At 55.0% G+C, this 27,930-nt stretch overlaps 2 protein-coding genes across 6 annotated transcripts in view; one reads left to right on the top strand and one right to left on the bottom strand.

Annotated features, from left to right (window-relative positions):
• Window positions 1-14,559, top strand: part of ITGB2 (integrin subunit beta 2) — a 49,963-nt gene extending 35,404 nt beyond the window's left edge. For 2 of the 3 annotated variants that reach the window (XM_084643683.1, XM_084643685.1), the window contains 9 exons: window positions 59-154; window positions 833-922; window positions 5,358-5,498; window positions 7,117-7,301; window positions 8,611-8,855; window positions 10,297-10,516; window positions 11,322-11,524; window positions 12,342-12,508; window positions 13,448-14,558. In XM_084643683.1, coding sequence (XP_084499809.1) covers window positions 59-154; window positions 833-922; window positions 5,358-5,498; window positions 7,117-7,301; window positions 8,611-8,855; window positions 10,297-10,516; window positions 11,322-11,524; window positions 12,342-12,508; window positions 13,448-13,513 — 1,413 coding nt within the window. In that variant the 3' untranslated portion in view covers window positions 13,514-14,558. Of the gene's footprint in view, window positions 1-58; window positions 155-832; window positions 923-5,357; window positions 5,499-7,116; window positions 7,302-8,610; window positions 8,856-10,296; window positions 10,517-11,321; window positions 11,525-12,341; window positions 12,509-13,447 lie in introns of all 3 variants that reach the window. The other variant, XM_084643684.1, reaches the window with a different exon arrangement.
• A 3,316-nt stretch (window positions 14,560-17,875) lies between these two features.
• Window positions 17,876-27,930, bottom strand: part of KMO (kynurenine 3-monooxygenase) — a 46,012-nt gene continuing 35,957 nt past the window's right edge. For 2 of the 3 annotated variants that reach the window (XM_084644036.1, XM_084644037.1), the window contains 5 exons: window positions 26,876-26,933; window positions 24,830-24,912; window positions 22,556-22,657; window positions 22,402-22,461; window positions 17,876-19,617 (listed from right to left, as the gene is read on the bottom strand). In XM_084644036.1, the coding sequence (XP_084500162.1) occupies window positions 19,447-19,617; window positions 22,402-22,461; window positions 22,556-22,657; window positions 24,830-24,912; window positions 26,876-26,933 (474 nt within the window). In that variant the 3' untranslated portion in view covers window positions 17,876-19,446. Of the gene's footprint in view, window positions 19,618-22,401; window positions 22,462-22,555; window positions 22,658-23,635; window positions 24,006-24,829; window positions 24,913-26,875; window positions 26,934-27,930 lie in introns of those variants that run through there. The other variant, XM_084644038.1, reaches the window with a different exon arrangement.

Genomic DNA, 27,930 nt, shown 5'->3' with positions numbered 1-27,930 from the left:
GGTAGCAAAGAAGTGTCTAAAATATAAACTCACAGCTGCTGTTCCCTTTCTCCCCCAGGACTACCCGTCCGTCGGCCAGCTGGTACAAAAGCTTGCTGAAAATAATATTCAGCCCATTTTTGCTGTCACTAGCAGAATGGTTGGAATATACCAAGTAAGTAGAACTTGAACAGTCCCAGAAACGTTGCCCAGTGGTTCAGTGCGTCTGAGAGACGAGGATGAAAAGCAAGTGGAAGCCCAAGTCTCTCCTTCCACTCTCAGTGACATCAGCACAGCTCATGCTTCCTCTTCTGCTCTTGCACAGATGGGGTGTACAAACCCCACGTGAATCGGGAACAGGTCAGTGGGCTGGTTGAGCCCAGTCATCCCTGCCCTGCCACGCCTGAAGCAGGGGCCTGGCTGGGAGGGAGGAGCTCAAATGGGGGCCCAGCTCAGCTGGCTCCTGCTGTGGAGGAAGCAGTGAGAGAGCCGGCTGGCTGGGGGGCAGGGACAGAAGATGTAGGCTGAGGTGGAAGCCAGTGTTGTGTTGGTACTCAGCAGACGCTGGGCTGGGGGAGGAGTCAGAGGAGCAGGAAGCCCAGGTGGGAAGGCAGAGTTTGGACTTTGGGTACCCTGGATGGATGAAATGTCTTTGAGACCTAGCCACAGGGCTAAGCCAGCTCAGCCTAGAAGGTGTTCCAGGTGGGGTGAGTTAGCGGAAGACCAGGAGGGAAACTGAGGCAGAATGATCGTCATGCCGCACAACACCTTTGGCAGTGCAGGGAGAGTACATGCCCATGCTCACATGATTAAATTAGGGGATTCTTTTCATGTGTGTGCTCTCCATTGGTAGAAGCTCAGTGAAATGATCCCCAAATCAGCAGTGGGGGTGCTGCACGAAGATTCCAGCAACGTCATCCAACTCATCAAGGAAGCCTACAACGTAAGTTTCACATCACGCGCTCAATGTATCGTTCTGGACCTTGCCAGGCCGCCTGCACCAAGAGCCCTGTGTGCCTTATACCATCTGGGGGGAGAGGGATGGAACGGGAAGGGCAGGTTGCTCAGCCAGTTATACAAAGTATAAACATACATGCTGCACCCCTTTCTCCCATGTCTCTGCCTGAAGTCTGTGCACTGCTCAGGCATGCCTTCTTCATCCCTCTGGCAAGGACCCAAGGCTGCCACCTGAACTGCTGTGTCCCCCGAACGCTCCAGCCCCGGATGCCTTTGACACTGCTTTGCTAGTGAATAGCAGACCTCCCCAGGCTCTGCTCACTTACAGCCACCAGCTGAGTATATGAATGCTAGGTCCAGCCATCCAGGATTAGATGGCACCCTCATATTCCACAGTCCCAGCCTTGCCCCCCAAGAAATATGCCTCTTGTGCCACTGGACTTACAAGCTCATAAATTAGTTCATCATTCCAACAAAGTGTAATGAATATGCACCAGCCTCGTTTACCTGGGTAGAGATTTTCCCAAACACACTGGTTTAGACAAAACAATGAAACAAGTTTATTAACTAGAAAGAGATAGACTGTAAGCAGTGATCCCTCTAATTTTTCCCACCCATGTATGGAATGAATTTTGTTATGTGCACCAATATGGAGGTGAGGTGTGACACATCACCTTCATATTGGTGCACATAACTAAATTCATGTGGTGGGGGTGGGGCCAAGGGGTTTGGAGTGTGGGAGGGGGCTCAGGGCTGGGGCAGAGGTTTGGGGTGCAGGGGGTGAGGGCTCTGGCTGGGTTGCGGTCTATGAGGTGGGGCTGGGGATGAGGGGTTTGGGGTGCAGGAAGGGACTCTGGGACTACAGCGGGGAGAGAGGACTCCCCACAGCTCTCTCTCCCCGCAGCAACACGTGGGCTGGGGGGAAGAGGCACATCTCCCCACCGGGTCAGCTCCGGGGCTGGGGCCGCAGGATAGCACAAGCAGGTCTGGGATGGGACTGGGTTCAGGCCGAGGGAGGGGCACCATGGCAGGTCCAGGCCAGGGCTGGGTCCAGGCTGGGCCATGCCGGCTGCAGCTGGGTTGAGGCCGGGCTGCCCCAGCTGGGTTCAGGCCACAGTAGGGGTGCCCCGGGCAGTCCAAGCGCCCTGGCCATGGCAGAGTTGGGGCCATGGGAGGAGTGCCCCGGCCGCGGCAAGTCCGGGCTGCCCCAGCCGCAGCAGGTTGGGGGCCAGGCTACGTTGAGGCCGGGAGAGGAGCACCCCTCCCCTGGCCCCCGGGCGAGTTCCCTGAGTGCCTGCCTGGTGATAAGAAGGCTGCTGCACAGCCACACAGCTTACAGGGAACTTAGATTGTAAGTGATTATAAGTATTAGGGCATAAAAGTCAGAACTGGTTACAATAGAAATCAAAAGATAACACTGCAGTCTAATTCCTAAACTTTACCAAACTAAATGAGATTTGAAGCAAACATCATTCTCACCACACCAGATACTGCAGCCGGTTCTTAATTCACAGGCTGGATTTCCTTTCAGCCTGGGACCACTCCCCTTTAGTTCAGTGTTCTCTAGGTATTCCTTGATGTTCTGAGCAGAGTAACATAAGGTGGAGAGGTGAGGTGGCCTGAGGCATTTTCCCCCCCCCCCCTTCTTATAATCTAACCCTCTGTACTGGAAAAGTCTTTGCTGGGTCATGGGGTCAGGCAGTTCCATGACATACATGAGCTGCCAGATGTCCTTCAGGTGAATTGTAAATTTCTTGTTTACAGCTGGTGAATTTCCAATTAAGCAGGTAATGACTCTTTAGCACCCTGCTGGTGTGAAGTCTCTGAAAAACTAGTTTGAGCCTGCTTTTCTAACTTTGTAACATGTTAAAGTAAAATCATTGTTATCGATTAGAGTCTCGTAACCTTACATACAAAGTTGCCACACATATTTTACCAGGCTAATAATGTCCAGCTGATTATGAGTTTTCAAATGATACTGCACAAGGCATGCTTAGTACAAAATATATCATAACCATATAAAAGTGGTGAACATGGGGTACAGTGTGTCACATCCACTACTTAGTATGGTCTTCCTAGGGGTTTCAGCTTCTCAATCAAATCAGTTCCTGGACTATCACATCCAACTGAGTTTTATCAGTTTTAGGGCTTCCAGTCTCTTTCAGTCACCTGGCTGTTTTCTTGGAGGCAACCTGGTGTGGGGTTGTCACCCCTTTGCTACCTCAGGCCTTTCCACCTCTGTTTCCGTCTCTGTTATGTGCCCTTTATAGCAGGTCTTGTTTTCTCTATTGGTTGCAACTGTGGGTGCCTGCCTCCATGATTGGCTGTTCTGGCAGCTGCTTGAGAGTGAGATCAAGCTGCTTGCTTGTAAAGAGGAGACTTTCCTGCCCCCTCCTCATGTTCAGTGGGGGGTCTGCAAACCCCATTACTGAGCACCAGGAACAAGACTAATATCTCGCTCTTACGCAGGAGTATTAAATAAAACCAATACTGGCTCAGGATAAACGAGAAGCAAAATACAACATTTCAAAACCAGTACTGAGAGGTTGGAAGGGACAATGGAAATTAACATGGGTTTCACCTGCAAATTTTTTAGTGAAACCTGAATTTTTTTGTGCAATCTTTGTTTTTGCAGCAAACCATTAATTACTCACAGATCCTTAATTTTCTGTATAAGATCTGTAGCCCACAGGATTATTTTGCTAGCTATTATATCCTACTAATCCAGCCAGTCGTATCAAATAATATGCTTCTCTTTCTGAATTAATCCATTTCATTCTTATATTTTATCAGTATTAATCCCTATGAATTTAGGATGTGTTGAAGTATATGATATGTGTTTCCTAATAATTATACATAGAATAAGTTTTGTTGAAATGCAAGAAGTTTACGGCCTGTATCCAGTAAGATCCACGAGATAGCTAAAAGTATAATCAGTTAAGAGTAAGTCAGCATAAAAGCTGGCAATGTTTGGCACAGATAGGAATGGTCCCTGAACTTTGGGGAACCAAAGGGAGGACCTATACAAAACACTGAACAGGTTCATCCAGCGTCTGCAACCAGCTGGTATCCGCAGGGCACACCACAAACCAGGAAGTCTCCAAGAGAGCCTAGGTTGGCAGTCTGGGGAGTGAGATAATCCTTATTAATATATATTAATATAGAGTAAGTGTCATAATCCACTAACATATAGGATAAGGGCACCCATACATTTCTTAGGGTACGGAAATAAGATTGGTTGGGCCTGAATTACTCAGTGTCAGGATCCTATAAAATACCATGTAAGGATATCATAGAAAGCTCTTTTAGTCTTTAGCTCTTTCTTTTCTGTGTTCTCCTATATTCTATAGACTATCTTTTTATCTACCTATTATTCTATCTTCTATCACGCTACCAGCTCAGCTTGTGTAGTATAGTATAACTACTCAGCATTCCTAGCTATTGGGGAAGCCAGCACCATCGTGTTATCAGGCACACCAGGAGTAAGGCTGGTCCTTCACCTCCTATTACTGGGTCCTCAGGGAAGGGTGTGGGTATGTTAAGTTAAGGTACTTATGATAGAAATGTTACCACCAGGAGTTTTGGAATTCTTTTACTGTTTTGCAGTCATAAGTTTCATAGCATTTATTATTCTTTTGTTAATCTCAATAAAGTTTTTATCAATTTGGTATTGTCCTCAGTGTAAGTGTTTTTGCCAAGCACCCCGAGAGTCCTCTCCCGATATAGAACTCTTTGAGTTCTCGGACCCTGTAGTCTGAATTGGAAAAGAACCTATATATAAATTTTCTGGTCGGATGTGATCAGTGGTGAGCCATAACAAATAACCCATAAAATTCTGGTCAACAGAATTCTAACATGCCAAGTATCTGACTTATATTATACATACAGGTGCTGTGCACAAACATTACACTAAACATGAGTCATTGCCAGAGAAGGAACCAAAATCTTCCTCCTTGTCCTTCCACTGTATGCTCTCATATTGAATAATGGACATATTTCCCCTGTCTGGAAAGACTTAGAGCAGTGTAGAATCCAAGCGGAAGTCCCCAGTTATGTTGCCTCATTATCACAGAGTAGGGGTGATGTATCTGGGGTGGGAAAGACTGATCCACTCTTCCCCAAAACAAACCATACATTGCACATCCCAAATCCTGAGTCATACCCTAGCAATCCCATTTCCACCGCATTTACCAGAGCTAAGCTCTCACTTCCTAGTCCTCCCTCTCAGTCATCCCTTGTATTGAACTGATTACAGTTACACCCAAAGGAAAAGCAATAGCGCCCGGCAGGAGGTATAATACACTGTGATGCAGGCAAGCCATCCTCAAGGAGTGTTTATTCTGAGGCGGTTCTCAGATTTGATCCCCTCTTTGTGATGCTGACATATTTCTGTGTCATTTTCTTTCTTGTTTTCCTCACAGAACTTGTCCTCCAGAGTCATCCTGGACCATGGTACCTTGTCGGACGTTTTAAAAGTCACATACGATTCTTTCTGCCATGGCAAAAAACCCACCATGGATGGCATGAGAGGGGAATGTAGTGATGTCAAGATCCATGACGAGGTAGGAGAGCCCTAGGGTGACCAGATGTCCTGGTTTTATAGGGACAGTCCCGATTTTAGGGTCTTTTTCTTATATAGGCTCCTATTCCCCACCCCGACCCCCTGTGCCAATGTTTCACATTTGCTGTCTGGTCGCCCTAGAGAGCTCTGGCTCAGTCCTTTCTGTAACCTTAGTTTCTCGCAGAAAGATCAGGAGCAATACTCAGGTCCTAGAGCTCCAAGGGAACACAGGATCCTGAGTGCAGAGTCCCTGTATGTTCTTTACATAGCAGAACCCAATCCACTGCCCCCCTCTCCACGGTCAGGTGAAGTCAGGGTTGAGGTTACCTGTCACATCAGGACCTTCACAATGCGATCTGTCAGCGCTGGCTGGGAATTCTCCAGCCACATGTTCATTTGATAGAAAATGTCGCTTCTGCAAAATCAACATGTTTCCATTGATTTTACAGAGTTGTTTTTTTGTTTGTTTGTTTCCAACTGGGGAAAACTGAAAACTAAATACTTTGTTTTGGGTTGGATTGACCTGAACCAAAAATTTCAGTTTGTTGAATCAAACCAAAATGTTTCATTTCGGGTCAGTTAGACACTAATGTGTAAAAGGAAAAGGAGTACTTGTGGCACCTTAGAGACTAACCAATTTATTTGAGCATGAGCTTTCGTGAGCTACAGCTCACTTCATCGGATGCATACTGTGGAAAGTACAGAAGACATTTTTATACACACAAACCAAAAAAATGGGTGATTATCACTACAAAAGGTTTTCTCTCCCCTCACCCCACTCTCCTGCTGGTAATAGCGTATGTAAAGTGATCACTCTCCTTACAATGTGTATGATAATCAAGGTGGACCATTTCCAGCACAAATCCAGGTTTTCTCCCCTCCCCGAACACCTCTCCCCCTCCCCAAAAAAACCCACTCTCCTGTTGGTAATAGCTTATCTAAAGTGATCACTCTCCTTACAATGTGTATGATAATCAAGGTGGGCCATTTCTAATGTGTGTCTACATGAGATGTTTAATGGGTGCCTCATGCCTCCATTGTCCCCTAGGGACTGGATTCTCTGGCTAGACTTCATCTCCTCCCATGCACCGTGGCCTTGCCACTTAATATGGTGCATCATGGGAATTCCATGGCAGCAGTGTATCATGAGAAATGTAGTCCAACCCAGGAGCCGGGCCCATAGAGGAGGATGGGGGCATGGGGCACCTGCAATACCCCATTGCAGCTTAGTGGACACTATTTAATGTCAAACTGACCTGACACAAAGTGTTTCAACCCTTCTGGACCAGGCATTTTTTTCTTTGAACTTCTAAATTTTTGTGGAGGGGGGGGAGGGGGTTTGATATTTTGACTTTTTTCATGATTCAGGACAAAAACAAATGTTGAAACAGAAGCATTTCCCGTAGGATGAAAGTTCCAATGTTTGACCATCTCTACTGTGTTCTAGTGAGAGATTTGTAAAGGGACCCCACAGACCCGATTCCAGAAATTTCCTGTCTCCTGGAGGGGACATTTCAGGACAGAGGCAAATTTAGGTTAGGGCTGGTAGCCTGAGCACCTTGACCATGATGCTTTCCTAGAAAACAGTCCCATAACCTGGTTCCTTCACCTCCTTCCAGGTTACCTTCCGGGTGAAAGTTACAGCAAAGGAGTGCATTGAAAAAACGTTCTTTACCATCCGGCCCCTGGGCTTCACAGACACACTCACTGTGGAACTGGTCAGCCGGTGCAACTGTGACTGTGATGAGCGACCCAGCCGCACTGACTGCAGTGGGAATGGTACAATCGTGTGTGGCACGTGCAGGTAAACGATCTGAGTAACATCATGCCACAGAACCCGGGGTCCGAGGGCTCCTCAGGAGCTTGGGGATCACTGGGAATGGGCAGCTTTCCAAGCACCAGGCCAGCAGATGGCTGTACTGGCATTCGTGGTGATGCTGGGACAGTCTTTGTGCACAGGGACCATGAAATCCACCAAGTGTGAGGCACAGACACTTACTTCAGTCAATCTAATGTGCCCACTTCTTTTCTTCCCTTGAGAACTTTCAGCAGGTTGGTTTTATTTTCAGTGACTGGGGAATGTCACAGTGACAGGACACAGTTAATGGGCCAAGTTCTGCCTGTCAGGATGTCCTGTAGGGGTCAAGGGATAGCAAACAGATCAAAGCCGATTACCTAGCAAATAAACAAAAATGCAAACTAAGCCTAAAATACTAGAAAGATTGGATATGAATTAGCAAATTCTCACCCTGGCTGATGATACAAGCAGGTTGGCAGATTCTTAAGGCCCAAGCTGACTTTGCTTTGCAGCTTGGAATCCCCAGGTGTTTCATACACAGACGAGAAATCCCTTTAGCCTGGGTCCAGCACTTCCCCCACTTCAGTCTTTGTTCCTCAGATGTTTCCAGGAGTCTTCTTGTGTAGGAAGTGAAAATCAACCGAGGATGTCACTCCCTGCCTTATAGAGCTTTAGCATATGGCGGGAACCCTTTGTCCCAAATTCAGTTTGTGGAAAAACACTGACATCCCAAGATGGAGTCAGAGTCCTGTGGCCTCGTCACATGCCCTTGCATACCTTGCTGAGTCATAGCATCCGTTAGTTACAGGCTATCGGGAGTGTTCAAACAGGAGGGTTAAGTTCTTCCAGGGTCCATTGTCTTTGCTGATGGGCCATCAGCACTGTCTGGCTTCTTCTTTGTTGTACCAGAAAGGCTAATTGTGGGTGTCACCCAGAGTAAGCAGGATTGAAATACAGATCCATAGTCAATATTCCTAACTTTAGATACAAAAATGATACATGCATAGAAACAGGATAATCATATTCAGCAAATCATAAAACTTTTCCAATGACACCTCACATGACCCATCTTGCACAAAATGTATCATAATTATGCCATAATCATATCATAATTATATCACTATGAAGAATACGGGGTGCCGTGGTCACAGGGATGAACAATGGAAAACCAAGGGGGCTTCAGGGGCTCAGCATCTCTGGGAACCTTGGCACAAGCTGTTTGTGTTGCTGTGGATGGTCTGACCAAGGTCATGGTTTCCATCCCGGTCCACCTGCCTCTGACCCTGATTTCTGGGTTCCTCTCCTCTCACACCAGGTGCAAGCCAAGCCACACTGGGAAGAACTGCGAGTGCGAAACAAAAGGTAAAACCAGCAAGGAGCTGGAAGGGAGCTGTCGGAAGGACAATGCCTCAGTCATCTGCTCAGGCCTGGGGGACTGCGTGTGTGGGCAGTGCACCTGCCACACCAGCGACACGCCCAACAAGCAGATCTACGGGACCTTCTGCGAGTGCGACAACATGAATTGCGAGGTCCATAATGGCCACTTGTGCGGCGGCGAAGGTGAGTGACGGCTCCGTGGTCTGACTCAGCCCCTTCCCTTCCTGTCCTATGGCCACTGTTCCAATGGCTACCTGCTCCAGGACACTGACTGCGGGCCCCTGCTGTGCACTCACACGTCAGTGAATTATTCTTAGCAGACCAACTCCTGAGTTAGACCCGGGCCTTATCCCAGAGAAACAGCCGGGTTAGTCTCACTCGGAGCCTCCGTACTAGCCTGCCGCGTGCCCTGGATCGCCATCCCATGGAGCTGTAAAGGCAAGACAGCCCATTTCCCAGTGCTTTGCAAGCACAATCGCCTGACGGGAGTGCAGCGACGGCTGTGCGGGCAGCATGCTCCGTGTCCTGGGGCAGGCTAATATTGCAACGGGAACATCCTCCAAATGCTTCTTTCCACTCCACATGTTCCCTCACTGTCCTCACAAGTTCTCCACGAGGCCGTTCCTTAAACACCCAGGGCTTGGTGTGCTCGAACAAGGGATGTGTTGTGAGAAGCTAGCAAGAGAGCCCTAATGTCCGGCCTCTTTCTCTTCCCTCTGAACTTCCCACCCCCGCTGTGGCCCTGCGGGGACTAGCTAAATTGGAGTGCTCCACTGGAGAAGGAAGCCGCATGCTTCCAGGGTGTCCCGTAGTTATGCTGATACAGCCCACGCTACCCAGGTCACGAAGTGAGATGCCTTAGAAATGTGCCCGCTGCATGGTGGGAAGGAGGTGTGGAGCCCCTACCCGGAAGTCCATGTCACGCTAGGGTCCTGCAGGACCCTGCTTGGGAAGGTTTTCTGCCTCTGATACAGGTGGGCTGAGCCCTGCTGAGCGAATCAGTGCTTGCAGGTTAAGCCTTCTGATTCCAGGAAGGAAGGGCCCCTTGTGCAGGGCTTAAAATCACCCAGAGCTGCCTGGAGCAGAGCTCTGATAAATATTTTCAAGCCCACAGGCCTGAAGCCCCAAGCTCTGCAACTCCCCACAGAGTGGAAACTCTGAGCCCCGACACTGAAGCCCCAAGCCCCAGTGCACCCACAAAGTTGAAGCCCCAGGTGCCGGTGCGCCCCACCGAGCTGATGTCCCAAGCCCTGGCACATCCCGCGGGGCAGAAGCCCCGAGCCCTGGCGCTTCCCACGGAGCTGAAGCCCTGAGCCCTGGCGCCTCCTGCCGGGCTGAAGCCCCAAGCTCTGGGGCTCCAGGAAATACTCTGGCAATTTAAGCCCTGCCCATTTGGAAGAAGGGACGAGTTCTGAGCCTGTCAGTGCTGAGACAGGTGAGGATGAAAATCCAGGCTGGCAAAGGCCAGGCTGGTGAAGGAATCCATATCTCTCACATGATCAGCCCCTAGATTCTTCTGTTACTGTAGAGGGTCATAGCTCCCGGTGGCCCCACCCAGACACCTGCCTACAGGATTTGTCCCAGAGCAGCTGTATTGACTCTAAAATCTCTCCTTGCCCCCCAGAGCGAGGGCGCTGCGACTGTGGGGAGTGCAAATGCAATGCTGGCTTCGAAGGCAGCGCTTGCCAGTGCAAGAAGTCTACCGACGGCTGCGTGAACAGCCAGGGAAACGTGTGCAGCGGCCGTGGGTACTGCCAATGCAATACATGCCAGTGTAAGCCAGGCTACCAGCCCCCGTTCTGTGAGGAATGCCCTGGCTGCCCTTCGCCGTGCGCCCGACACATGTAAGTGACCTGCGGAAGCGCCCGAGCCAGGCTTGTGTTCGGAAGCCTGGCTGCTCCCCGTGCTCTCGTCTCCCCTGGCCGGAGCAGGTGCCGGGAGCCCAGGGGCGCAGCGCGGGGGCAGTTGCTTCTCACATCGAAGGTGGCTGTTTCTGTTCTAGCCTGGAAAGCTTGGGCTAACAGCCACTTCTGCCCCACAGGTGTGGGGTGGAGGCAGAAGAACCTGCCTCTCCAGCTGCCCTTGGCCCGTGAGTGCCCCCAGCAACTCTGCCCCCCATGAGGCTTCTGTGGTCCGTGGAACCCCGGTCACAGACAGCCCCCTCCTCCCCGCCATCAGTCTGCCACGCCCTGCCCCATGTGCCTGATTCACTGCTAACCAGTCCCAAGCGTAAGGCCAGAAGGGAGCACCGGGTTGTCTGGTCTGACTCCCGCATGTCACTGGCCCGCAGCACCACCGGGCGCCCGCACACTGCACCCAGCAGCTCACGGACGACCACAGTGCGACAGCCCACAGGAGACGAGCCTCTAATGTGCCCCCGGCAGAGAACGGGGGGCCAAGGCACACCAGGTTCACACTGCTCTCTTCGGCTGTGTTCGTTCGTGAGGCAGCTGCTGGGTACGTGCGTTACACCCGGATAATCCTGGCCAGTGACGCACACGCCGCGCTGTAGAGGAAGGCAAAGCCCCCAAGGTCACTGCCCGTCGGAGCTGGGGAATATTCCTTCCCACCCCACACACAGGTCCCTCCCTCCCTGAGCTGCGGCCAGCCTATTGTCCGAGACATGCGCCTCCTGTGTCTGTCTTCTAGCTCCTGTGTGGAGTGCGAGGCGTTTGAGAGCGGCCCGTTTCAGAAGAACTGCACAACCGCGTGTCTGAACATCGTCAAAAACAGTTTGTTGACAGGCGGCCGGCAGTGCCGGGAGAAGGACTCGGAGAATTGCTGGATTTCCTATCTTATGAGACAGGAGGATGGGGAGGACAAGTACTCCTTTCAAGTCAATGCCAAGAAAGGTACCGGAATCTCGTCCCACACCCCTCTCTGTACTCTGTAAGGGGGGGCGGGTTTCGCTCCAGAGCCAGAGCTTACAGCCTCCCCTACAGGCGCAGCAGGAGGGGAATTTTCAAACAGAAAGAAAGTATGGGGGATTTTGCTTCATTCAAAATAACGATGCCACGAGAAACACGCCCCGTCCTTGCCGGTGGGGAGTCCCCTGCCCCCGTCCCAGAGCAGCGCCCCCCCATAGTGGGAGGGGAAGAAGGCTGTCACCCTGACAGAGAACATTCTGGAGGCGGGCATGGCTCGTGCTGGTACAGAGGAGCCCCCAGCCACAGCCAGCGCTGGGTCCCTCGGTGAGCGCAGACAGGCCTTGATGGCCCCTTCCCTTTCCTCCCGCCAGGTTCTGAATCCTCCTCCCTTCCTCCCCTGTTCTGTCTTTCCTGCCCAGTCCTGCTCCTCGCCGGACGCAAGCCACAATGCCCTCCCCCCGGCCCCCGGAAAGCGGGTCAGGCAGTGCCGGCGGGGTGCTGCAGACAGGCCCCCAGAATGCCAGTGGGGTAACAGCAACCAGCCTGCCGAGCTAGCAGCTGAATGGCTGCACCCTGCTGCCCGCGCCAGGCGCCTGGTGCTGTGGCTGCTGCCATGACTTGGCGGCGTACAGCGCACGGTAGCTGCCATAGAACGGCCCCCGTCAGGCTCGGTGTGTGGCCCGCTCTCATCACACACTGCTGGAGGCGGCAGATGCCCTTCCATGTCGCCAGCCTGCCTGCGGGCAGCAGGGCTGAACGCTCGGTCCCGTGAGGCGACTCCTGGGCTCTCTCTGATCCCCAGAGTGTCCGCAGCCCCCGAACATCGCTGCAATCGTGGGCGGCACCATCGCGGGCGTGGCCCTGATTGGGCTGCTGCTCCTGGTGATGTGGCGGCTGTTGATGGAGGTGTTCGACCGCAGGGAGTACAGCAGGTTCGAGAAGGAGAAGTTGAAGGCCAAGTGGAACGAGGTGAGCTGGCTCTGCCTTTCCCGTAGCACCCCACAGACAGCCGCCCTGCTCCACCTGCCCTGCCTGATCCCCAGAGCTGGTTGGAGCCCTGCCAGCCTGACGGGTGTCCGTTCTTAGTTGTGGGGCGGCTGGCTCTGGGGAGGAGGCCTCAGGCCCTCTTGCAATCGTGCAGGTGTGGGAAATAACTGGGTACAGGCCACTGCCAAGTGGTTCCCTGGCTGGTGTCCTGTACCCTCCCCAAACACAGCACCAGGGCCAGCGGCTCCTTTACATCCCCAGGCTGGGGGTGTGGAGATAACAGACAGAGATGCTGAGGGGCTCTCCTGGTTTGGGTGCAAGATGGGGTGGACTTTCCCTTCTGCAGTGCGGGAGACATAGGGGGGCCCAGAGACTTACCCAAAGCAGGTTTATCTGGGGGCCCCTGGCTAGCTCAGATATCTCCCATTGGACTTTGCTGCTGTCACTCATGTCCAGGGTTGGTCTCATGGCAGGAAGGAGGAAATGCCCATGCAGCCCTCACCTGAAATCATCAGCACATGGCTGGTGTGGGGGCCTGAAAAGTTAAAAGTTGCTGAAGTGAATTGTATCGCCTCTCCACTGGCTGCCCGCTCCCTCTGGGAGGGACAGCCACCTGGCCATGCCAGGCTCTTTACAGTCCAGAAGCTCACACCTGGGCCAATGCTTCTGCACCTGAGCGTGAGTATTGGAGGGCTGGAGCGGCGTGTCCGCCTCATGGCGCAGGAGCGATGGCTCACCTGTCACCACGCTGTGGGGAGAAAGCTCCCCGTGCCTGGGGGAGGACCACACGTGAGCAGCCCCTCTTCCCTCAGTTTGTAATGTTCACTCGATCCGATCCTTAGCCAGCTGGGTGAACTGAGGCTCTGTTTCTGGATGATCCAGGCAGCACTCACAACGTACCTGTCTGGTATTTCTTCCCAGGGTGACAATCCCCTTTTCCAGAGTGCTACCACCACTGTCATGAACCCCAGATTCAATGGAGAATGACGTGGAGCTACCCTGCAAGCCTGGGAAGGCTCAACTGTTAAACCAGGAAATACCAAACTAAGGGCACCAGCATTTTATTCTCTAAGCAGAGATCTGCCGTACGCTGTTCCCTTCTTCCATGACGCTGCCAGTGACGGGCGGGCTTTGTCCGGCGGGCAGTGTTGTGCGGTCTCTTCTCCAGCAGTCTCTTCCCTCTGCGTGGCTCCTGCAAGCTGTGTTCATAGGGCTGTGAGAAGGCAGCCGTGCAAGCTTTGATTGGTGGGATTATTGTCAGTTTGCATTAGCGTGGGCGCCTGGAAAACAATCCCACCATCTGTCTTAACTCATGCTGCACATAGGTGCCATGCACTGGCACCAGTTGCTGTTAGAGCTTGAACAGAGCCTGCATTGTTACTCGTTTTCAACGTACAACCAGTATTGATCTTCGCTTGGCATTCTGCCAGAGGCCACCTTCTTTCTGGCCTAAAGCCCTCTGCTCAAAGGCTGCGGTCACTCCAATTCCCTGTCCAGCTGTGCTGTGCTCGGCTACGGGACTACTGCAGGTCTTGTCGAAAATGCTAAAATCATTCGGGGGTCAGGCCACATGCTGGTCTCCGGAGCAGTAAACCTGCAGTGAGGAGGGCGGTGGCCATAGGGGTGGGTGGATGCTGGTGGCCGGAAAGAGGGAGCCGTCGGGGACATGCCCCACATCTTCCTAAATCATTGCCCTCTTGCTCGGACCCTTCGGAGTGGGCCTGCAGCCCTGGCTGCCCCGTAACCCTTGGGGTCTGAGCCTTCTCCGTGATGGGTTAGTGGCAAGGAAACAACTGTTCAGAAGCAGCAGTCAGATTTCCACGCTCACTTCATCCCCCCTCACAAGGCGTCTCCTCCCCTTGACAGCGCGCCAGTCAGACACACGCAGCCCAGGAGAAAGCAACAGGCGCATCCCGGGGCTTTCTCGGAGCTAGCTGGACGTGGTGCATTGAATGACTAATTCTTGCTTCAGAGGGTCATGCCTCTAAAAGTCTGTATGACTCTAGAACGGGGGGGGGGGGGGGCTTTTTGGCCTGAGGGCCACATTGGGGTATAGAAATTGTTTGGCAAGCCATGAATGCTAATGAAATTGGGGGTAGGGTTGCAGGAGGGGGTGAGGGCTCTGGCTGGGGGTGTGGGCTCTGGGGATGAGGGGTTTGGGGTGCAGGAGGGGGCTGCAGGCTGGGACCAATAGATTCAGAGGGCGAGAGGGGGATCAGGGATGGGGCAGGTTGTTGGGGTACGAGGGGTGAGGGCTCTGGCTGGGGGTGCAGGGCTTGGGGTACAAAAGGGGGCTCTGGGCTGGGTTTGAGGGGTTTGGAGGGCAGGAGGGGGATCAGGGCTGGGGAAGGGGGTTGTGGTATGGGGGGGTGAAACCACTGGCTGGGAGTGCAGGCTCTGAGGTGGGGCTGGGGATGAGGGGTTTGGGGTGTAGGGGGGGCTCTGGGCTGGGACTGAGGGGTTCAGAGGGGGATCAGGGCTGGGGCAGGGGATTGGGGCGGGGGGGGGGGTCAGGGATACAGGCTCCAGGCAGCATGTACCAGAAGCAGCTCCTGGGAGCATGTCGCCCCTTCGGCTCCGAGGCACGGCCAGGCGGCTCTGCACCATGCCCCGTCTGCAGGGGCCACCCCTGCAGTGCCCATTGGCCAGGAACCACAGCCAGAGGGAGCTGCGGTGGACGGGGCAGGGTGCAGAGCCGCCTGGCCGTGCCTCCACAAATTCCTCAGGAGCCGGAGGGGGGGTCAGGCCGGCTGCTTCCTGGGCAGGGCCGGCTCTAGGTTTTTTGCCGCCCCCGAGCTGAGGTGGGGCTGGGGCTCGCAGGCGGCGCTGGAAGCGGCGGGAGTGGCGTCCCCTTCTCCCAGCGCCTGCGGGGGCTTTCCCCCCTCCCCCGCCCGGCCGCGCAGAGAAGCCCCCAATATAAGGGGTGGCACAAGGCAGCGCAGCAGCCAGGGCGCAGATGAGACGGCAGGACTCGCCCTCTCCTCCCCAGGTAGCGGCTGGGCCCTGGCAGCTCAGCATCCCGGGTCTGGGGCTTCCCCTTCCCGCTGTGGCCGGGGGCATGGCGCCCTCGCCCCGTCTCCGAGAGCGCCGCTGCCCCGAAAGAAAAGCGTGGCCGGAACGCCGCCCCTGGAAACATGCCGCCCCCAGCACGTGCTTGCTTTGCTAGTGCCTCACGCCAGTCCCGTTCCTGGGAGCTGCGGGCCAGATTAAATGGTCTGACGGGCCGGAGGTGGCCCGCGGGCTGTAGTTCCTTCCCCCCAACCCCCCCTTTCTAGAACTTGCTTTATGTGTGAGAACAAGTTGCCTGTAGTGACATGTCACGTCCCCACCCTGGTCTATTAATAAAAATACATCAAACCCGGCAGCTGGCCTGCAGTGCGTGATGGCGTCTGCTGGCTGCCGCCAGCCCCTCGAGGGAGCGAGCCAGGTGAGCCCACCCCAGGTCACTTCACGTAGCTCTTCTGGATACGGGTACACCTGGCCAGAGGTGACGTGGGCTTCCCTTGTCCCTCCCCTTACTGAGCTAGACCCCCCTTAGGCCTGCTTCCCCACCCCCCGACCCGCGTCTGCCCATGTGCTCGAGCGGCTTGTGGCGGCAGGAAAAGCAGCGCGGGGGTTACTGGACCTTCCTCCTCCTGCTCCGCTCCAGCCTGTGCGGACTCCAGTCAGCTCCCGCACACAGCGGTCAAGCAGGTGCAGCCAGGGCCAAGGGGCTCTGCCGAATGCCGCCCCCTGACTTTGGCTCTCGAGCTGTGACGCTCACGATGCCCCTGGCAACACATTGCACCCTGGACGGTCACGCGATCTGGGCTCGCACTGTCAGTGGGGGTGGCAAGCCCCGGGCAGCAGGCTTGAGGCCCATGGGACTGACTGTGGGCAGTGTGGGGTTGTGGCAAAGCCGGGCTGCCCACAGCCTGAAGCCAGCAGGTGCTTGGAGCCAGGCTCCGGGTGCGGGACCACCCTCGTTTGAAGGCTGACGGATGGCATGCCCAGCGTAGCGGAGCTGGGGGAGCCTCAGTTATTACCGCTTTGCTGCTCTGCGCGCGTGTCCCCCCCCCCCCCGCCGCAGGAATCTCTGGGCCCCCCCCAGACCCCTCCCGGGGGCAGAACAGGTCGGTGACGTGCACAAAGCTGTAGTTAGACGCGCAGCTCGTGAGTTAATGTGGACTTAGGGACGGGAGCCTGCCCCTCTGCGCTGGGACGTCAGACTCCCAGGAGAGCTGAGGTGGCTGCTGCAGAGCCCCAAACGCCCCCGTTAGGGAGTGAGCGGGCCACGAAAGCGCCCGTGATGCCGAGGTGCAGCCAGACGCCCTCTCTGGGGCTGCAGCCAAAACGCACACGGGGAAACCCATCCCAGGCTCAGGCCACACACGGCTTAGACCTTCAGGCCCCAGTACAACGAGGTGTAAGTTTAAATACGTGGCCACGGCCCATGACATCGTAACAGCTGTGCTTTGCTGAACTGGGGCCTTTAGCACCAAAGCCCTAGAAACAGCTCTGAGCACATATGCACAAAGCAGCCGCCCCTTTCTGCTCCCAGAAACTGGCCCCACCTCTCCCTAGGCGCAGCTGCCCCTTGCTAGGATCAAACTCACAAGACCCCAAGCCCCTCCCTACAGTCTGGCTTGGAGCAAACACCCAAGCGCAGCACCGGGAAGCGGGGTATATAATCGCGTGGGGCTCCAGTAGGGGGCACTGAGCGACCCATACCCCTTGCCACAGAGATCATGAGCCCAGAGAAACAAACCAACCAGACTAAGCTCAGTGCTGTCTCTCAGGAGAGCTACTCGCAAAGCAGTGCCTGGCCATTTATCTCCACCACCACTCCCATCCGCCTTTTCTGCTGGGCAGGGGCTGAAATGGGGCCGTGCTTTTCCAGCACATCCCTGGAATTTTCTACTGACAAGTTGTTTCTTTTTCAAAAAAAAAAAGTTTTCAATTTTGAAAGAAGGAAGCTGTTTGAGTTTGCAAACTCGCAGCCTGAGATCTCACTCTCAGTCCTTCTGCTCCCACTCCCAGGCCCACAGCGGGCACTAAGAGGGTGCAGTCTCGGGGTGGGGTTGCCGGTACTAATCCCGGTTTTGCATTTTACTCTCCCAGGCCTGGACATTCATAGCAGTGAGGTACAAAAGCTAGTAGCTAGCACTGTGGCACCAAATGACAATCCCAGGGAGCGATCGCTGTGCCTGAGTCCAAAACCAGTGCAAAGCACCCACGTTTCTGTGAACAACAACCAGCCAGGTTGTGCCAGTGACTAGGAGACCCCGCAAACAGCCCAGGCAGTGCTGAGCACTGGCTAGCTGAAGAAGCACCCAGTGGCAAAATATGTCTGAATCACAAAGGTCCATCTTTTGGTTTCAAACAGCTTTTATTTGGGTAGACAAGGATGACAAAATAACAGGAGTTCACGGATTAAAAATCCCATGTGTTACATGAGTGCTTAGGCCTCATTTCATCCAGTGTCTGACTTTAGGCACACGAGTAATCCCACTGAACTCAGTGGGACTCTCCACTTTGCCTAGAGTTAGCCACATGCCCAAGGCTCTTGCTGAATCACGGATAACCCTAGGTGGGTGTATCCTAGTGCTCCTCCTTCCAAACAGAGGGATGGGGTTGCAGGGAAATCCTTGAGTCCTGAACAAACTCAATAGCAGGAAAACTTTCCAGATGGAACCAGAACTGACCTGTTTCAGCGACAGTGATCTCTGATCAGGGAGCTGACTGCCTGCAGACCGCCTTTCAATCTTACCAGGAGACCTGGTAAGCACCAGTTTGAAAACCATGGAGTAGCTTTCTCTGCAGAAAGTCCTAATGGGAGTTTGGTCCCATCCCGAGTGGCCAGCAGCCTCCCCGTGGAGACACATGGCTTGCAGTGAGCGTGACTGTACTGAAGTCCAAGTCTGATGAGGTTCATTCGGGAACATCCTGCCAGACAGGGACTTCCTGATGCTCGGTCCATTTGCTCCAGGCACAGATGCTGTGGAACTGTCCACACTTGTCGACCAGCGTTTTCAGCTTCAAAATAACAAGCATGGCTCCCGCTTCGTGGTTACAAACGCAGCCAACGGGGACCCCTGGCGAAATCTCGGTTTTAGCCCGAAATCAGCAGGCTGGTGGGTGACAAGCAACTCCCCAGAGGCCAACCTAGCGGCAGTGTTCAGGCCCAGGAGGGGAGCACTGGGCTAGCGAGTGGCTAGGAAGCAGGGATGCAGGTTGTGAGGTGCAGCGGCATTTCAAAGCGGCAAGGCAGCTCTCATCAGACAAGTACCAATGTGTGGCGCCTTGGAAGGATCTCAAAGCACTCTGCACTGCCTATGGCGACTCGTGGGGGGGGGGGGAGGAGAAGGGTCACATGACCCTCCCCAAAACTCTGGGGAGGGGGGCAAGGCTGGCAGCCGGGGAGATGAAGGGGCAGGGCCAGAGCTGGAAGGGAAGAGGCAGGGCCAGAGCCTCTCCTCTTTCAGCCACGCTGCCTGATATGGCACACAGCGGCTGCTCTCTCCCGGGCAGCCTCCAGCCACGCTGCCTGGTGTGGGACAGCCCATAGAGAGCAGCCGCTGTGTGCCGCCCCACGGGCAGTGTCCCCGGCAGGCAGCGTGGCCGGAGGCTGCCCCTGGGAGAGTGCGTTAGTGGCTCCACACATGCCAGGGGGACTGGAGCAGAGCCCCCCCTCCCTGCCAGGTAACGTGGGATGGGAGGAGATGGGGAGAGTGCAGGGCCCCCGGGCTGGGGGTAAGGCAGGGACAAGTCACATGGGGGGATCACGTGGGGAGCAGGGCCGAGTCACTTGTGGGAGTCATTTGGGGAGGTTACATGCTCCCCTTTAGCTGGTGCCCCCTTTGTGTCCCTCCCACTAGTCACCTCTCTGAGTTTACAGCCTAGGCCTTTGCCAGGTGTCCCCTCCACCGTTCCCCTGGCATTTATGCCAGTCGTGTTCCCGGTGGGAGACTTCCAGTTTCCTTGAGACGAAGTATCCAGCTCCACAGCTTTTCTGTGCAGGAGTCAGACTTACGGGATGCCCACTTTATGAGCAGGTAGCTGCCACCCAGGCCTGCTGCTGCCCCAATTATGAAGAGTCCTTTATTAATCACCTGCAAGTGTAAGGAGAAATTCAGCCTGGCTCAGAAGGTTTGTTTTGACCCGAGCAGAGAGAACACACCACTTTATAACACTCCCTTCTCGCCCCTGCCCTCGGACAGGGATTACACCTCCCCCAGCATGGAGCCTTTCCCACAGACTGGGGCACTCCAGAGGAAGGCTCGACTGCTAAGCCCAGGCCAGAAGCCCCCGTGTGATCAGGAAAAGGAGTTTGCTGAGAGGAGGGAAGTCAAGCCTGGCTGGCTAAGCATCAGCACAGGGCATTGCAGGCCGCTCCTCTGGTCAAGAGCAGCATCTCCAGCCACACAGCTGCCAGTGGCGACATCTCAGGGGACTTGTCTTCACTCCGAAAAAGGGGCGTCCTTCGCTCAGGTTAGCTGACAGGACGGAAAGTCCTAGTCGGGACAGGGCAGTTTGTGGTGTTCACCTGTTAGCAGGTTGAAGGAAACCCTGAGCTCCTCATGGTTAAGTCAAGCTGGGGAAGGTTAGGGTTTGCCTCAACCCGCTAAATCCTGTGAAAACCACACACCACCTTGTCTTCACCAGGGCTTCCCTCACCTAGGATAACGTGAGCAAAGTCACACCTTCCTTCCTCCCCAGCGGGGACGCACTGATACAGGAAGGGCTTGCTGCTCTCGGAAGCTCCTGTGGGGTTTTGAGATGGGGCACTCACCCCACACTGGCCCTGGAAGGGCTAAGGCAGGTTGAGAAGGGGGCTAATTAACCCAACAGGCCACAGCTGGGGGGAATCAGCTGGGGGGAATCACCTCCTGCCCCTCTGGCTGAGGGTGGGCTGGGTTTGGAAAGGCAGGAAGGTGATAGCAGAGGGGGCAGCTGGGAAAGGCCGCAGTCACGCCTGGGAGAAGGAGGAGGGTCTGGAGGCTGTGGAGACAGGCAGTTGCTCCCCGGGAGGAGGGAGTGGGGGGGCGGGCGGGTGCCAGATGGTAGAAGAGGGCTCAGGGAAAGGCCGTGAGGTCCCAGAGGGACCAGACCTTGGCTGCTGGCTAGAGGGTCCCTGAGCCAGAACCCGGAGCAGAGGGCAGGCCCAGGTTCCTGGCCAGGAACTGAGGTGTGGCCCCAGGGGGCAGTGAACGGGGAGACGGCCTGAGGCTGCTCGGGAGTGAGGCTCTGGTGCCCTGGAAGGGAACAACGCGTATGGGGAGCTGGCCGGAGGCTGAGTCACAGAGAGGCAGCAGCAGCTTGTGGAGCAAGAGCGGGCTGCATGCTGGCAGAGAGAGACAGAGCGATGGCCTGCAACCGCAGGAAGGGGCGTTGACCCGGCCAGCTGTTCCACAGAGTGGCCAGGAGGAGGTGCCATCCTGGCGGTGAGCGGAGCCCCCTGTCACAGGTATTCTCCAGGGCTGGCAGATGCTAGCCACGCCGGTCACTCTGAGTAACTAGCCGGAAAGGATTTTGTCAGACAGGCCACCTACGCTCGGCCCAATGACTGGCCATGGGCGGCACTGGTTGCGGGAGGCTAAGCCCCAGTCCTGCCCCTTCCACCTGGGGCCCTGCCCCTTCCATGCACCCGGAACCCAGAGCACCCCCCACTGCGGCCGCCAGCCCCTGCCCTAGGCTGGCTAGTGCCCACAGGCCGCCCCCCCCCCCGGAGCGCCGAAGCAGGGCCCTGGGGGCAGAGTGTGGGCAGGGCCAGGCCGGGCAGTTTGGGGAGGCACAGCCTCCCCTACCCACCGCCCATATGACTGGCCTAAGTTCAGGCCAAGACATCCGATTCCCAAGCAAGGCAAAAGCACCCTGTGTGCTGGAGGAGGTGTGCCGGCTGGACAGGCGTCTTCGGGGGCATGCTTATGATAAAGTCAGACAAGGGGGACTGGGCTGAAAAGGCTGCATGCTAAAGGCCTGTATTCATGCTGGCACGTGGGGCTTAAACCCACAGCTACCATAGCACCAAGAGGACACCCAGGGAGTCATACCAGATGGAAGTTTCCAGCCTGTCATTTGCTCTTTCCCAGCAAGAGGAAGAGCCACCATGCACAAATCAATGGTGTGGAGAGCTGAAGCATGCCACCTCCCCAGGGCTTTCGCACTGTCCGTCCCTCACCCCACCCACTCAGCTGTTCTGCCTGAACATCCATTCAGGTAAAAAGACATGAGAATCTCCGTATCTGAAGGGCTCTTTGGCATTGTACTCAATTGTCCTCACTTGCTAGTATAACCCCCCCCCCCCTTGTCACCAGGACTTTCAACACCACTAGCGCAGACCAGCTGAGCTAAAGGAGCACCTCCATTAGTTAGCAGCAGTAGTAGACTGTTATCCACTAGTGCACTAGTTACTGGCGGGGGACATGATGCACACAGTACAAATGTGCTACACTGAGCCATGGGGAGACGCTGCAGGGAGCAGAGCTGGAATGGGGCCGAACCAGCGTCTGCTCCTTGCAGGAACCTGGGGCAAGACACGGGCTCTCTGTGCAGAGTGGCACACCTCCCTGCATTAGGGTTATGGGAAATGGCCAATCAGCAGCCTGGGGGAATAGCCCGCCGAGACGGGAGCACCACCGTGCCGCTCGCTCAGGAAGCACTGAGCCCCTGGCCCCTACTTACTCAGTTTCAGCTCTGGCAATGCAGATTCACAGCCAGCGTGTCGTGAGCCAAGGGCAAGCAGTGCGGCACAGCCAGAAGGGGCTGTGAAAAGTACCTACCAGTAGCAGGGACCCTAGCACACCTGCTTCTATCATCTGAGGAGGGCAAAGGGGGAGGGCAGGAGATGCTCTGGACATCTGGGTCAGTGGAAATCGGCTCCAGTTCCCACTCACCTTGTTCTGCCTTTTCCAGCGCTGCAGCGCCTCATGGTAGCGGATTCTAGTGAACGTGACCTGCACCAGATTGCAAAGGCTGTTAGTCCTTTGGGGTGACCAGAGACAGCCTGGGGTGGGGAGAGCAGGCAGGGGACAGAAAAGCAGGTCTTACCATTGTGTATAACGGGATAATGGTGGAGGGCATGAGCCGGTGAAGAAAGTTGTCCACGTACTTGCGGAAAATGAACCACTTGGAATTAACATGTGCGCGCATCTGGAACAAGGCGTGGAGTTTAAAAGGTGGGGTGCTTGCGGGGACCTTTCCCCTCGTGCTGTGGCTACTTGCTCTCATCCTTTTCAGCCACTCAGTGCTCTCACTTCCTACCACTAAGGCTAGGACCACCTACTGTCCAGGGGATTGGCACTCGGTCTGAGCACCCTGGCTAGCCGAGCCTGGGCGTGAGCATCCCCACAGGAAAGCCTGACCCGGGTTACTGTGGCCTCACCATTTCTGCACCCGCCTGTGTGTGTCTGAGGGCATATCCCACGATTCTTTGTGCTGAGACGCACTAGGAGTCTTGCCTTGGCAACTGCAGAAAACGTGGTCTGTGCTGTGGGGTCTTGTGGGAAGGCCTGGGAGCCCAGCAGCACTGGAGTGATGTAGCCTGTGTCCTCGCTGCAAAGTGGTGGGTTCTAGCCTGAGTTAAAGCAGCGCTTGGCTCTAAGCCCCTGCCCTCAGCCAGGCCCGGTAGCTGGTGGGAACCACCTCCCAACCCAGGTCAGAGGTTTTGCTGGGGTTAAGGCTAAAAGCCAGGGAAGAAGCCAGGCTAACCGTGTAGTGTAGACACCAGTCTCCCACTGTATTAGCAATTTGCAGCGGAGTCAATTTAAAGGCCCTCTTAGGCCCAGGTCTCTCTGTGCTCTGCCACAAACAGATACAGGATGGAGCGAAGTGCCTGACAAATCATGAAGCCAAAACAATGCACAGCAATCGGCACAGATGAGAGGCAGCATGGCCCAGTGGGCAGAGCACTGGCATGGGAGTCAGGAGAGCTGGGTGGCCACAGACAAGCCTCTTCCCTGGCTGTACCTCTGTTCCCACTCCCAGCCTGTGTCTGTCTTGTCTACACAGGCAAGTTTTACCAGTTAGATCAGTATAATTAGAGTTACCCCAGTATAAACCCACCTGCACCTCTTCCAGCGAGGACTCCTTAGGCCAGAATAAAAACGTCTTTTTTTTTTAATTTATTTAGCTTAAACGCCTTCCAAAGAGACATCATCTAAACTGAAAAAAGCACCTTCTATACAAGACTAAAAGGGTCCCCCTGGGAGAGGGGGATTGGACCAATACAGCTCGAGTGCTTTAAATTCACATCTTCGCTTCGACTGGCAGAACATGCCCATGGTGCCTAGCCCGTAGCCTGCAAGCTCTTCAGAGCAGGGCCTTTCCCTCTGGGTGCATACAGCACTGGGCCCAACCAGATCAGCCTCTCGAGTGGGACATCTGGGTGCCACAGGAATCCAGAGGACAGACCGAGAGGAGGAGCCGGGAACTCAGAGCAGCACATTTGACATCTCTGTTTACATTAGTTAGCAGGGTTGGTCTCCACACAGGCCAGGCACTGATGGAACAAAAGGTGTGACGATTTGTGGCACTTGTACAGCCAAACATTCAGAAAGTGGTGTAAGGGAGTAACTCCAATTTGTGTGTGTGGGTGCTGGAGAGTAACTGATCACACCCCTGCCTCTCCGATCCTGCCCTCAGGCCCTCGCAGTGGGGGGTGGGGGAGGAGGGATTTGCCCTCCTGATCTGGTAATACGCAGTTCTGGAGAGAGGAAGGGATGGCTGCTGTCTGTAGCCAAGCTTCGAGTTCTGGGCATGACCCAAAGCATCTCAGCGCTCTGGAAATCTGCCCCCCCAACCCCTGCGCCCCTACCAGCCCCTTCCTGCACAGCTGGGGAAAGGCTGCTCTTATCAGAACCATATAACTGCAACAAAATACAGACACGAGACATCTCTCTGACTACACTAAGGGCACAGCAGACCTGCCACTTAAAACAGCATGTGCACGGGGCCAGATTTCCAATTAGGCACAGGCCTAGGAGCACCGGCGTTCTAGGGACGCCTAAGAGTTAAAAGTGAGTTGAAAGTTTACAGAAGTTTACAGAAAACACAAGGTCGGCTGTCGGCGGGGGGGGGAGGGGAGGCGCTGATGATGCTGTGCCTAGGGGCGTGTAAGGTGTCAATCCGGCCCTGCCTGGGTGCGTGCGCACCCACATTTCAGCAGAACTGGCCAGCTTCCTAAAACAGCTCCTCTTCTCCCCCGCAGGGCTTTGCCTGAGCCCAGGACTGCTCACTGGCATCTAGCGCTCGCAGGCCCCCCCGCGGCAGGGGAAGATCCGTGCCACGCGTAGAGCGTCTGCACGCCCTGCTCGGCTGTCTTACCTCTATGTAGTTGTACATGGCTAGATCGGAAATGGCATGGTCGTCGGGCACTCGCAGCTGGGAGAACTTGGGCAGGCAGGCACCTGGGGAAGAGGGAGCAGTTCCATACTAGTTAGGCTGCAGTCTGCTCCCTGGCTCTGCCTTCTGTCCTGGTCCCTCTCCCAGCTCCTCCAAGCCAGGGAGTGGGGCATTCCATGGTGCATGCAATTCTCCCCAGGGCACACTGCACGACTGCCCGTCACTCGACTGAGCCTGCCTCTCAGGAGGTGGCTAGACCGAACGCCAGCCAAAGGAGGGTAGCTTCTGGGACTGCAGCCCAACAGCTGGATGAGCTCCAGCCTCTGCAGACTGTCTGCTCCGTGAGCCCTGTGGGCACTGGCTCATCCCCAGTTGCGAGCACCGTGCAGTTCCCAAAGGCTAACGAGGAGCTGCTGTGGTGCTGTGCTGGTGGTGGGGAGGGTTTCTGGCTGCTGGGTCCCAGGGCTGGCACCAAGCTCTTCTCTCTGAAATGAGTCTTGTCTGGCCCTGTCTCCCCATCCCCCAGCCTGTCTTCTTGTCCTGCCTCACTTGACTTGCTTCCTGCACCATCCAACGAGCTACGCATGAGCACAGGGGATACGGGGCATGTCGGTGTCGCAGGCAATGCAGAGTGGCTTCAAGGAAGGCATGCTGCTGTCAGCCCACCGGGGCAAGGGGAAGAGGCGATAGGAGTGAGGGGAGAGGTGCCTGGGGAAGGCTGAAGAGGGGTGGGCTTTGGCACATCTAGTGCCATGTGCCATTCAGGCAACAGAGGAACATCAGAATGGCCATAATGGATCAGACCAAAGGTCCATCTAGCCCAGTATCCTGTATTCTGACAGTGGCCAATACCAGGTGCTTTAGAGGGAATGAAAAGAACAGGTTCTCGTCAAGTGATCCATCCCCTATCTCCCATTCCCAGCTTCTGGCAAACAGAGGCTAGGGACACCATCCCTGCCCATTCCAGCTAGTAGCCATTGGACCTATCCTCCATGAACTTATCTAATTATTTTTTGAACCCCTGTTATAGTCTTGGCCTTCACAACATCCTCTGGCAAGGAGTTCCACATAGTCTTTTCAATGTCTCCTCATGTGGAAGCTGTTCCATCCCCCTAATCATTTTTGTTGCCCTTCTCTGTAACTTTTCCAATTCCAAGATATCATTTTTGAGATGGGGCGACTAGAACTACATGCAGTATTCAAGATGTGGGTGTACCATGGATTTCTATGATATTTTCTGTCTTATTATCTATCCCTTTCCTAATGGAGCCTCACATTCTGTAGGCTTTTTTGCCTGTCATGGCACATTGAGCGGTTGTTTTCAGAGATCTATCCATGATGACTCCAAGATCCCTGTGACACGGGCTCATGATCTGCCCTGTGTTCCTAGTTCCTGCACTAGGATCACTCCTCTGGAAGCCTGTGGAGGCCAAGGCATGTTGAGAGACGGAAGTGGAAACAGAAATGACTGGGTAGTATCTGAGTGCCCTTGGTTCTTTTCCTTCTTGTTGTGTGAGATTCTCAGTGTGGTGGGGGTTCCCCACTCTCCCGAACGCCCACCCCTAGCCGTGGGGTGGAGACCCGCTCAGCCTGTGGGGAGGTAGAAATTCACCCAGGGATCACTGTAAGGCGCAGATCTATCCCACCGCCGTTCTCAGCACAGAGAGACCCACAGCGTGGGCGAACGGGCAAAGGGAGTGAGAGTATAATGCAACAAACCCAGAATGCTTTCCAAACCCCTGGTGCTGAAGCTCATGAGCAGACAGTGGCCAGGACTCGACTAGATGGGGTTAGATGAGGTGACCCTTGTGGTCCCTAGGACTGCCCCTTCCTGGGGATAATCAGATACCATGGGAAACTCCTGGCCAAATGTTTAATTCCTGACTGTCCCTCACAATAAGCGTCCCCCTTGATCTCCTGGGTAGGTCAGGGGCCATCTCTGGGAGCACCCATTTGGTGACTGATGCCAGATGAAACTGCCCAGAGTTCCCACCCAGGTCTGTTTTCCATGCCCAGGGATTTACTCACTGAGATCATTGTGGAACTGGTCCATTAACTCATCGAAGACCAGGCAATCTTCAAATCCCTGGAAGACACAATAAAGGGAAAATAGCTGGCAGCAAAAGCCTTATTGCTCCTAAGCTGGGGTTGACACACAGGGGGCAGGGAGAAACACTGGCCTGGGCTAGACCAGCTGCCCTGTCTAAACAGGGTTAGTGGCTGCTCAGGGTATGTCTACAGAGCAAAAAAATCAAAACACGGCAGCGAGTCTCAGAGCCTGGTCTACTGACTTAGGCTCACGGGGCTTCCGCTGCAGGGTTAAAAATAGCAGTGTAGACATGTGGGCTTGGGCCGGAGCCCAGGCCTGAAACCCGACCCTGGACTCCAGCCCCAGGCCAGATGTCTACACTGTTCTTTCTAGCCCCCAGTGCAAGCCTCACGAGCCTGAGTCAGCTAGCCTGGGCTCTAAGACGCATGGCTGCAGTTTTGAGGGGAGGTGGGGGCTGGCTGCGTCGAGGTACCTTTAATGGCCTGGGGCAGCAGCAGGTGCCTCTGAACCTGATCTCTGGCTGGACCCTCCCTTTCTCAGGGGAGGGGGGACGAGCCTGGCTCCAAAGGAGGTTGATGCCTATGCAGGGTGCTGCAGGACCAGTAGGGATGAGCTGATGCATCCCCTACACCCTGGGCAGGAAAGAGAGGTCAAGAAAATCCTCCCTAAACCTTTTGGGGGGAAGAGAACCAGCCCTGCCCTCCTGGAGAGAATCCCAGCCACAGTGACAGCACCTGCTCCCCGTCCTTTGGCCAGGGGAGGGAGAAGAACCAAGAGAAGGTTGAGGATATGGGGCAAGGCAAAGAGAGAGCTGGGGCACCTAGGACCCAGGGGTGGAGGAAGAAAGCGAGGGCAGCTCTGGAAGTGAGAGAGATGCCAGCGAGAGACTCAACTACTTTTCCCTATACAAACCCCACTGTGTTAAGGCTGGTCTCTGGGTCGCACTGGAAAGTTGGGACCAGGCACGCTGAAGTCTGTCCGAGCAGCCCTGACCTTGTCCCTGGTGCGGATGTGTTCCAGGACAGGGATTACT

The sequence above is a fragment of the Lepidochelys olivacea genome, assembly GCF_965140295.1.
Source record: "Lepidochelys olivacea isolate rLepOli2 genome assembly, chromosome: 11".
NCBI classification, from domain to species: domain Eukaryota; kingdom Metazoa; phylum Chordata; order Testudines; family Cheloniidae; genus Lepidochelys; species Lepidochelys olivacea.
Note: the sequence above shows the minus strand (reverse complement) of the source record. Positions and strands in the feature narration are given on the sequence as shown.